This window comes from Schistocerca serialis, chromosome 4, assembly GCF_023864345.2.
Source record: "Schistocerca serialis cubense isolate TAMUIC-IGC-003099 chromosome 4, iqSchSeri2.2, whole genome shotgun sequence".
Classification (NCBI taxonomy): domain Eukaryota; kingdom Metazoa; phylum Arthropoda; class Insecta; order Orthoptera; family Acrididae; genus Schistocerca; species Schistocerca serialis.
Window position 1 is genome coordinate 7,017,861 of NC_064641.1, and position 12,004 is coordinate 7,029,864.

Below are 12,004 nucleotides of genomic sequence, written 5' to 3' on the forward strand. Positions count from 1 at the left end.
GATTAGCATGGAGAGCTGCATCAAACCAGTCTCTGGACTGAAGACCACAACAACAACATCGACAGATAAGCTATAGTCATGGCGATACATTTAAGTGTGTTGCATCATAGGGCATTATGCTAGCAATAATGATGTAACTTCCTGAAACCATGTGAAGATGAACCTGAAAAGGTTCGAAAAGCGTTTCATGGAATAAAACATAATTATTCAGAAAAGTGACTGGTTGCAGTTTTGTAATTTTAATTGTTTTTCAATGTCTCCTCTAGTTTTGTGTGGTGGTGGAGGTGGGGGTAGATGGATAGGGGGAGGGGAGGGTGTTCGTGACCTCTATGACATCCCCGTCGCATCGGATCCGCGTCTGTCGATAATCGATCAAACGCTTTCCCCTGCTGGGGGCGGCGGCGGCGGCAGCTGCGCTCCCGGCGACAGGAAGCGCAGTGGGGGCGCATCGGCGGCGGGCAGCGGCCGCTCCGACCGAAATAGCAGCAGCGGCAGAGCCAAGCTGTGGCGCAGGGCGGGCCGCGTGACGTCACGGCTGGTGCAGCGCGGCGCGCCGCCGCCCGGCCAGTCTGGCTCGCGCCGGCCCCGCGGCAGCAGCAGCAGCAGCAGCTGAACAGCAGACAGCAGACAGCAGACAGCGGCTGCAGCATGGCGCTGTTCGCGGCGCGGGTTCCCAGGTGAGAGGCCGGAAGCCCCGCACCCCGCCCAGCTATTGATCGGCGGCGGCAGCAGCAGCTCGCCCACGTGCCCGGCGCCCCCTAGCGCAGCGGCGAGAGCAACAGGCGAGCCAACCCCGGCGCCGCTGCTTCCGCTCGAGGACGGCGCCGCGATTCGCCGGTAGTCGCGCCGGCAACCGGCCTCGCGAGTGCTGTAATTGAGTGCTAAACGTGCCAAACGATCCAATTTGCTCCCAGTTTAGAGGCCGCTCCCTTCCCGAACCGTCTGCAAATGCGCGTCTCGGCGTATACTGTTCACTGTACCGCGTGACAAGTGCCTATTTATATTTTATGGAGTGTGGGGTGCAAAACACGACGATCTCAAACTGGTGCATATATTGGCCAATTAGCGCGCGTGTGCAGATGCGTGTGCGTACTCACTCGCCAGTTTACAAGTCACAAGTAGCGCCTCAAGTGTCGAGACTACGTATTCAGAATTCGTGGTTCCATTCGAGTTCGATGCTAACACCTTTTTCTAGCTTCCAGCAACTGCGACATAATCGCGTATACAAACAGTGATCCAATACTGTAAAATGCTTTTTTATTCCAGTCTCTGATCACAATATCAGTTCTCAAGACGATGACCGGTTTCGGTCCGTAATGACCATCCTCAGATCTTTTTTACACCATGTGATACGGCCATAATGGCATCGTCAAAACATATAATCAGCACAGCATCGTCACATAAATCTAAAATAAGATGTAGAATAGGCCACATCGTCCACATAATGATTATTGCAATGGCTAGTTGCAACTGGCTAGTTGCAATAATCACTATGTGGACGATGTGGCCTATTCTACACCTTATTTTAGATTTATGTGACGATGCTGTGCTGATTATACGTTTTGACGATGCCATTATGGTCGTATTACTTTAGGACATGGTGCAAAAAACATCTGAGGACGGTCATTACGGACCGAAACCGGTCATCGTCTAAAGAACTGATATTGTCATTAGAGACTGGAATAAAAAAGCATCTTTTTCTACCGTTTACCACCATGTCCATCTCTAGTAGCGCTTTGTGCATGTGAGCAATACCAAGTCGCGTTACGGATTTCACATTACAAGTACACGCTAAAGTTATTTGACAGAGTAACTAAAAGATCCAGTAGGACGAATGCTAGTAAAATACTGTGCTGGGCTCCACAGCCCCAATAAATTTGAAGAAGGACGTTATTCCACCAAGCTGTGTTTAAAATTATTTTATTTGCATTACTAGTTTCGGGTACTGCCCACTCACAAGCAGCAGATGTGGATACATCGTCCTCGGTTCATCAAAAAATCACATCCAATGCGTATTTGTGCACAGCAGGGTCTCCAAAGGCCCTCATGTTGTAATGTTTACTACAAATCACTCTACACACACTTGTGCGCACAAATATGCATGGCACCTGATTTTTTGACGAAACGAAGACGATATCTCCTCGTCTGTTGCTGTAGATGCTTTTTGAGAATGGTCACTCGAAACTAATGGTGCAGATAAAATAATGTGAAACGCAGACTGTTGGAATAATGTTCTTCTTGAAAAGAAGAATAGCTCTTTGTCTGTCCGTCTAGTCTGAGCCTAACTGCTTGTATGTCGTTGCGTGAGTTACGTTTTAAATAGTATGTAATAATTTTCAAACAATATGTCAATATGCGAACACAGCGTGTTCATTGCAGTCAACGTTCGTTTAAGTCATTACTAGTCCTGAAGCCCGTTTCAAATTAAAATCAAATGCAGCTATCGAAGGGCGCGCTAAATCGATTGTTACCAATAATGGCGAAAGAAAAATGTTTGTTTTATTGTAAGTGGATCACATCATTTTAAAATAGCGCTATATAATGATTTGTTACTGACAGACGTCCGTGGGTGAATGAGTAGGCCTAGTCAATGCGTAATTAAAAACTGTCGGCTTCCTTGCGGTTAGCAATGAATGCGAGAACAACCGTCTAACAATCGCCAAAAAATGCTCATTATGGCTTAGTCAAAGATAATCTGCCAGACAACAATTTTTTGGCCACATGTAAGTGTTATGCGATGGAATGAAACAAAACACGGTCGGAAGCATTTGTGCGATGACTATTTCCAAGCTTTACACTGCAACAGGGCAAATATTTGTTAATACTGCCCCCCCCCCCCCCAATGTGTAATGACCTGGCTGTGGCAAACTGTGTAGTTAATACACTCACCGAGTTCGATCCACCGAATAAATATAAAGTGTATAAACTTTCTGAAACTAATTGTGTCCTCTCCTCGGGCATCGTCCGGTCACGATCTTCGATATCTTTCTGGCACATTGCAGTGAGTCAAGTAGAATAGACAGCCCCAATGTTGCTCTTGTCTTTACACGTTTCTTATCCCTTGTTAGCCCGCCCAGATACGTACGTCACTTACGGCGGTACGTCGCAAACCGAGTTTACGAGGAGTCTTTTCTCAGGAAGAGCTGACGGTGAACGAGAGCCTGCCGCTGCTTCATTCAGAACCAACTTCTAACCCACCCACGTAACCGGCTCCAGCATGGAGCCAGAGAAAATGTGATGCCAGTGATGAAAGACAGTCAGCTTCGAAATTTTTCAGATGACGTGAGGGAAACTCAGACATCCTAATCGGCAGCGCTCGGACGAAATTTCACGAGAAATTAATAATAAAAAAAAAACTGTGAACAAGCTATCTTCAGGGAGGTGCAGAATTTGCCGTCATCTAGAACCTGTTTCCAGAAATTTGGCGATGAAATGAAACACAGCACGGGCAGAAGCATCCGTGCGATGACTATTTCGAAACTTTTGCTTTCGATAATGCGACGGGACAAATATTTGTTAATGCTGGCGTCCCCTACAACGTGCATTGACATGGCTATGTCAAATTGTCTGCCGTGATTAAAAACTGGCTGCAATTACAAATTTCGAACGAGTCAATCGCTTATACTTCAGCGATTACATACTAACAATACTATTTGCTTTAATGTGAAATATTACTGGCACGAATAAACTGCTATTGTTAAGTCTTCTGGCAATAATACTGATGGTTCCTACCAACGACTACCGAACACGACCAGTAAGAATCGTTGTACCTTCCTCAAAAACAATTACCAGATCCAACAGTTCTATGTTTTTCTTATTTTTTCTCACGCTGGGCGAAATATTTGATTAACTTGATGTGCTAAATATAACACACTAGGGGTTATCAGTCAGAGAAAAGCAGATATCCTTCAAACATTCTTCCTAGCAGACGGACTTAAAGATTACAGCAACAGGTGGCTTCCGCTTTGCAGACCTTACCTAAGGTATTGAATACCTGCGTAGGTCGCTTTCGTTTACGCTAGTGCCTCCGATTCTACAGAGAACGCGGCGGGAATTCGTGGGTTTTGTAACTAACAGCAGGCTGGAAACTTAGGTACCCAACGCAAGTGAATTGTAATGCAGAACTGTCGACGATTTACATAGTTTCGTGAAGATTGTCGAAAACAGCCGATGTAACTTTTGTAGGGAAATTTCTTTTCGCTTAAATCTACACTGCTCATAGAAGAAAATTCTTAACGCGGTGGATGCGTAAATAGTTTCCGTGGACTAACTTACCTAAAGAGCTCCACTACACGCAGAACTCTAGGAGCGGATGTTTTCATCACCTAACTGGTGTTATCCTTTCTTTCTTTCGGCATAGTCTTTGACAGAATTTCCGTATAAATAAATTTTTTTGCTGTTCGTCTACATGTTGACGCGCTCTCCATCACATTTTTCTTGTCGAGAAAGGCCACTTTTCACTAGGTGAATACAGCATTCATTACCAGTTAAGGTAGTCACGACGCTTTAGTAGAATGCTGCAATCTCCAAGTGCCTAAACAAGTCTTTTACGTTGAACTCCATATATCCAAAGCACACACCTTGCTTTCAAAAGTGATCTTTTTGCCTGATGGGTCACTTAGATAATGTGACGACATAATTCCACCTCTACCCAATAATATAGAAGCATCTAAGTCAATATTTTGAGTCATTGCTTATTTCGACAACAAATTTTAGGTAAAATCGTCTCCTTGCGTTTACTGCAGATGGCGTAAGGATTTTACTAAATAGTAGTTGTGAAAACAAGCACTGTTTCGACACAGGCATGTAGATATTACTATTCCTTAAGGAATCGAACCCTCATGTATACAACAGTTAATATGTTAAATATTTTATGTCAAGCATGTGAGCCAGTAAAGTTTAAAAAAAAAGGTTTGAAATTATATTTAAAGATTTTTGAAAGCCGCCAAGAGCTCTCATTATCGAATACTGGATGACTGCGGTTCGCGTAATACCTGTAAGCACTCGGTTTCAAGCAAAAACTAGTTTTTCACGCATGTCATTGTTTATGACGTCCTATCTCCTGAGCTATGTATCGTACAATGATATAATTTTGCAGATACATTCAGTGGTATGTGTGCGTACTGTGTGTACAATATGTTACGAATAGAGTTAGTAGTAAAGAAGTAATAAATTGAAACGTTGTTCCTGATGCTGAAGATTTACTGCTCGGACAGCCAATGAGGAAAAGTTTGATAAAGGTTTGAAATTGCGTGTAAAGTTTGTTGGGAGTCGATAAGGCCTTTCATTCTTAAATACCGGACGAATATAATCTCTAATTCGCGCGTCGAGAGCCTTTTTAGTGCATTACTTATGTTACTTTATTAAACCTTTAACATAACACTGTACTCCTTAATGAGTGGATGATGATAGTACCTTAAATTCAGCCAGTAATTACGTAAACGAAACACTGAAGACATTAGGAAAAGCATAGATTGCTACTCACCGTAAAGATAACCCGTGGAGTTGCAGACAGACACAACCAAAACACTGTTGCACATTCTGGGCCTTCAGCCAAAACCTTCTGTAGCAAAGAAAACCTACAGACATTGTCACAGGCATACATGACCACTGCCACCGGCAGCTCCAACTGAATGTGTAGTGGTGGAAATGATATGTTTTCACGAGCTACCATTTAGTCAAACTTTTGCTTCTCACATAGCGAGATTTTCAGGTCACGAATACAGAAGTTACAAAAGAAACATGTGGAGCTCATGCAGTCTTATTGCATTCCCAATAATATAGCAATTACTTTTCTATTAATTGATTTTTCCAACTCTGATTGGTAGAACAACTTTATATCATTAAATGAAAGGCATTAAACTGTGATAATATCTCATTTTACTAAGGTTTGAAGCTCCTCTTTTCGTAGTAGCAGATTAAGACACCAGCCAGGGACACGAAACAGGACGGAAAATGTAAGTACAGAAACTTACATAACCTCTACCCTCGAATCAACTCTCCACAAATATGCAGTAATTTTCTTCAAGGTTAGTATTCAGATGACACGCTGTCAAAAGAACAACGAAAACGAGCACTAAGATCAGTGTACAATAATACAGTTCAATTAGCGATGTAATTTTAAGGTGAGTGTGCAAACAAAACGAAGCAAATTGCAAATATTGTATTTCTTAGGCCTACAGTAGTTAAATTATTACAAATGTGACCTTGTACTTTACAGAAACCAAGATTTAACCTACAGAAGATGACACATTGGTGTGAAAACATGTCTGGGGAAATATAAAAATAAGCATATTGTGTTTGCATAAGGCTGATTTCCAAAACAACCCAGTGATAATATCTTGTAAGCCAAAAATTGGTTACCTAAATAAACTGATACTGCAGGGCATTCACATTTTTTTGTTCCTCATTTGCAAAAATTACGCGAATAAATACAGCAGTCAGCCACATTTTCTGTCGCTTTATTTATGCGTTTCTGGTCTTCGCCCATCTTCATTTATATCTTCCACAATATAACATTTTTGCAGACTGCATTTGGAGCGCAGTAACTGTCTTTTTCCCTGGCTTCTTTCGAAGCAAGAATAAAAGGTCTCAACGCCTATAGGAACCGTAGTCCTGACGACGAAACGATATACATACTGACGGAAAAAAACGCCTATAGCAACCGTAGTCCTGACGACGAAACGATATACATACTGACGGAAAAAAAGCCGCAACACTAAGAAGGAGTTGGGCCACTTAGATAATGTCACGACATAATTCCATCTAGAAGATGGTGTCTATTAAAATTTGGCGCCAGACGCATAAGAGTGGCGCTAGAAGCGCCATTATGAGGGTGCCGATCAGATCTGCTTTAAATATACGCTGTAACGATCGTGAGCTTCATTTGCCTTTGAGATTGGACATGGTGACTTTATGCTAGTCAAGAACGCCTTAAAGGCGACAAAGACGCCATTGTCAGCACCCCACAGAGTTTGAGCGAGGTCATGTAACAGGGCTACGTGAAGCTGGAAGTTCCTTCTGTGATACTACAGAATAACTTGGCAGGAATGTAGCCACTGGACACGATTGCTGGCAGCTGTCCCACGAGAATGTACGGTCGCAAGAGGAGAATGCTACAGACGGCCACGTGGTAATGCCGAGATGGAAGACCATCGTGTTCGGCGTATGACAATGGCGCATTGTACTGCATCTCAAACAACAATTTCAGCAGCAGTTGGCAGCACAGAGACACAACGAACTGTTACCAATAGGTTACTTCCAGGACAACTACACGCCCTGTAAAGAGTATTCCACTGATTCTAAACCACCACCATTTGTGACTTCAGTGGTATCAAGCGAGAGCCCACTGGAAGGCTGGTGTTCTCAGATGAAAGCTGGTGTCAGTCATGGTCGTATGTTGGCTAGAAGGGGGCCAGTTGAGGGTTTGCATCCAACATGTCTGTGTGATGGAGCTACAGTCTGGGTGCGATTTTGTATGATGGCAGGATCACTCTCGTGGTTATCCCACAATCGACATGTTGTCTCGGACTGCTCAATCACCAGATCTGTCTCCAATACAGCACGTATGGGACATCATCGGAGGACAAATCTACAAACAGCCTTAGCCGTCCCTGTAATGGCCGATCAAGTGCAAAAAGCATGGAACTCCATCCCACAAAATGAGAACCGGCAACTGTACAACACACAGCATGCACGTTTGCATGCTTAAATTCAACATTCTGGCGGTTACACCGGTTATTAATGTACCATAATTTCACAATAGCAATGGCTTATCTCACGCTTACATTAACGTGTCATCTTCCAGTAAAATGGAAATGAGCGTTTGGCGTCATTGGCCGGGAGTCCCTTTACGGGGCAGATCCTGCCGCCTTATTGCATTCGACGCCCATTTCGGCGACCTGCGCACCGGATGGGGATGAAATGAATGATGAAGACAGCACAACACCCAGTCCCTGACCGGAGAAAATCTCCGACCCAGCCGGGAATCGGACCCGGGCCCGTAGGACGGCAATCCGTCACGCTGACCACTCAGCTATCGGTTCCAGTGTTGAGTACTAAGTATGGTGCCTAGACAAATGTATTCCCGAAATTTCATTACGCTACATTAATTATTATTTCGGTGTTACGATTTTTTTCCGTCAACGTGTATTTGAATTTTCAATGATTAATTTGTTTAGAATCCCCAAGTTTCATATCAGAAATAATATAATTAGTAATCGTAGTGCACACATCCCTCACGGATTAAGCCATAGGTCTGTTCCGACTGTCGCATACAAGGCAGTACGAGGTGCGATCTATGGTCGTGGGAAACGTGATCAGCATTTCGCCAACGGTACATCCAGATGGGTACTTTGCTAGTCACACTTAATTGCCTGGCAAATGTTCATCGAACCACCTTCACAATAATCTCTATTATTCCACTTTCGAACAGCGCGCGGAAAAAAGAACACCTATTTCTTTCCGTGGGAGGTCTGATTTCCCTTATTTTATCATGATGATCGTTTCTCCGTAAGTATGTCGGCACCAACAAAATATTTTCGCATTCGGAGAAGAAAGTTGGTGACCGAAGTTTCGTGAAAAGATTCCGCAGCAACGAGAAACGCCTTTGTTTTCATGATGTCCACCCAAAGCCCTGTATCATGTTAGTAACACTCTCTCCCCCATTTCTCGCCAATCCAAACGTGCTGATCTTTTTTTTTTTTTTTTTTTTTTCTTTAACTTTCTCGACGTACTCCGTTAATCCTATCTGGTGAGGATCCGACACCACGCAGCACCACTACAGAAGAGGACGGACAAGCGTACTGCAGGCAGTCTAGTAGATCTGTTGTATCTTCTAAGTGTCCTGCCAACAAAACACGGTCTTCGGTTCGCCTTCCCCACAACATTTTCTATGTGCTCATTCCATAGTTGTTCGTAATTGTAATTCTTGGGTATTTAATTGAATGTACGGCGTCGATTGGTTTCTCGTGTAACCGAAGTACCGGGTGATCAGAAAGTCAGTATAAATTTGAAAACTTAATAAACCACGGAATAATGTAGAAAGAGAGGTAAAAATTGACACACATGCTTGGAATGACATGGGGTTTTATTAGAAAAAAAAAAAAAAAACAAAGGTCGCAAAATGACGCGTGAAAGATCTCTTGCGCGCGTCGTTTGGTGATGATCATGTGCTCAGCCGCCACTTTCGTCATGCTTGGCCTCCCAGGTCCCCAGACCTCAGTCCGTGCGATTATTGACTTTGGGGTTACCTGAAGTCGCAAGTGTATCGTGAGCGACCGACATTTCTAAGGATGCTGAAAGACAACATCCGACGCCAATGCCTCACCATAACTCCGGACATGCTTTACAGTGCTGTTCACAACATTATTCCTCGACTACAGCTATTGTTGAGGAATGCTGGTGGGCATATTGAACATTTCCTGTAAAGAACATCATCTTTGCTTTGACTTACTTTGTTATGCTAATTATTGCTATTCTGATCAGATGAAGCGCCATCTGTCGGACGTTTTTTGAACTTTTTTTTTCCTTTTTTTTTACGGATATCTTTCCTAAATCTTTTAGGAGTTTGTTTTGATCTTCTGATGACGTTACTAGACGATAAACGACAGCGTCATTTGCAAACTACCTGCGACGGCTGCTCCACCAGCTACTACCAGTAGATGAATCCTGGTGACGTCACTTCTTCTATATTGCAGCAGCTCCTCGTGTAGAAAACCCTGTCCCAGACTACCTCACCTCTAGTTCGAGAAGGCGCCTTGAATCGAATCCGGTTCCTTCGGCACCGAAGCCACGCTAACAATTCTGCCATTCGTAAATAAATATCAACCCTTAAACAAGCAAATTATCCTGCAACTGTAGTAACTACAGGCGATTTCTTATTTGATCAGCCGGCCGGGGTGGCGGAGCGGTTCTAGTGGCTACAGTTTGGAACTGCGCGACCGCTACGGACGCAGGTTCGAATCCTGCCTCGGGCATGGATGTGTGTGATGTCCTTAGGTTAGTTAGGTTTAAGTAGTTCTAAGTCCTAGGGGACTGATGACCTCAGAAGTTAAGTCCCATAGTGCTCAGAGCCATTTTTTTATTTGATCAAAATTACAAAATTTATCACTGAATTCTGGGCATACAGCACGGTCACAAAGCGAGGCCTTGCGCAGATACTGCGAGCGGGACATCCCTGTCTGGACGCGTTATCGAGTGAGCAAAGAGCTTAGGACCACAGCCCTCCCCCCCCCCCCCCCCTTACTGTTTCGCGTAGTGTGGCAGGGACAAGATCGTCTTATCGGGCGCGCTATCTTATCTTCACGAATTTCTATCCCGATAAAGCCTTCCCCTCGGGATTTGCTGGCTGCTGGCCGAGGTGCGTATCTGCGTAGCCCAAAAAGACGCCGTTCTTATCATTTCAAGTGCGAAGCCTTACTGCTGGCGTGTTCCACTGGATAAAACTTTTGCACGTGCACGAAATCAGGTGACATCCGAAATGAAAGTATAAAACATGTTGATCTATTCCGTAAGGTGGCGCTTTCATTTTCCATCATTCGATTACCAGCCCAGTTTCCTTATTCGAAAGCGAGAGTTAATGTACGTCTGTCAAAAGAATTTCAGTTGGTGCTGTTTGTCTTAAATTTGCACGTGTACCACTTTGCAGACGGCTGGTCACAAATCAGATCAACATTTCTCGTTTTACGTGTCAGTGACTCTATTATCCTCCTAGATCGTAGTGCGCAATCGATTTTCTGATCGCAACTGGGCTAGCCAGCTGTGACAGATGGCTTCAGTCGGCGGCTTAAAGCAGCACCTCATCGATCGCCGGCTGAATCCACGATTCAGCTTCAGATATTTCCTGAAGGTAGAATGTGATGCCGGAGGCGACAGACTCATTCTACGATATTGTATACAGTCGATTATAGAGATCTGTTGTCCGCATGTAATCCGCAAGTTTTTTATACACACTGCGCGGATATCAAAATTTTCTAAACACTTTAACGTCGTACTTGTACGGCTACGTCTCAAGACACGTCACAAGCCACTGTAGAGTGCGTGGCGGAGGGTACCCTGTACCACTATGTGTCATTTCTTTCCTGTTCCACTCGCAAATACAGCGAGGGAAAAACGACTCTGTATATGCCTCCATATCACCCCTAACTTCTCGTATCTTATCTTCGTGGTCCTTTCGCAGGGTGTATGTTGGCGACAGTAGAATCGTTTCGCTGTCAGCTTCAAATGCTGGTTCTTTAAATTTTCTCAACAGCGTGTCTCGAAAAGAACGTCGTCTTCCCCCCCCCCCCCCCCCCCCACTCCCCCAGAAATTCCCCTTTCAGTTCCCGAAGCATCTTCGTAACAAATGGTTCAAATGCCTCTGAGCACTATGGGACTTAACTCCTGCGGTCATCAGTCCTCTAGAACTTAGAACTACTTAAACCTAACTAACCTAAGGACATCACACATATCCATGCTCGAGGCAGGATTCGAACCTGAGACCGTAGCGGTCGCGCGGTTCCAGACTGTAGCGCCTAGAACCGCTCGGCCACTCCGGCAGGCCATCTTCGTAACACTTACGTGTTGTTCGAACCTACTGGTAACAAATCTAGCAACCCGCCTCCGGATTGCTTCGACGTCTTCCATCAATCCGACGTGGTACGGATCCAACACACACGACAAGTACTCAAGAATAGGTCGAAACAGCTTCCTACTCTTTCCCAAAATCGTCCCAATAAACCAAAGTCGACCTACCACAGTTCTGACGTGCTCGATCCACATCGCTTTGCCAATATTTGACAGCGTCAAGCAGAACACTAGTAACACCGTATCATACCATTAAAGGTTTGATCTTCTTACTCATCCACATTAAGTTACAGTCGACCTACCACAGTTCTGACGTGCTCGATCCACATCGCTTTGCCAATATTTGACAGCGTCAAGCAGAACACTAGTAACACCGTATCATACCATTAAAGGTTTGATCTTCTTACTCATCCACATTAAGTTACATTCTTGCACATTT

General features: G+C 44.3%; 1 protein-coding gene across 1 annotated transcript in view; it reads left to right on the top strand.

Annotated features, from left to right (window-relative positions):
- Positions 1-596: 596 nt before the first annotated feature.
- The window catches only part of LOC126474927 (uncharacterized), a 198,779-nt gene continuing 187,371 nt past the window's right edge, over positions 597-12,004 (top strand). Inside the window, exon 1 of the mRNA XM_050102440.1 lies at positions 597-677. Within this exon, the coding sequence (XP_049958397.1) occupies positions 649-677 (29 nt within the window). The 5' untranslated portion in view covers positions 597-648. The remainder of the gene's footprint in view (positions 678-12,004) is intronic.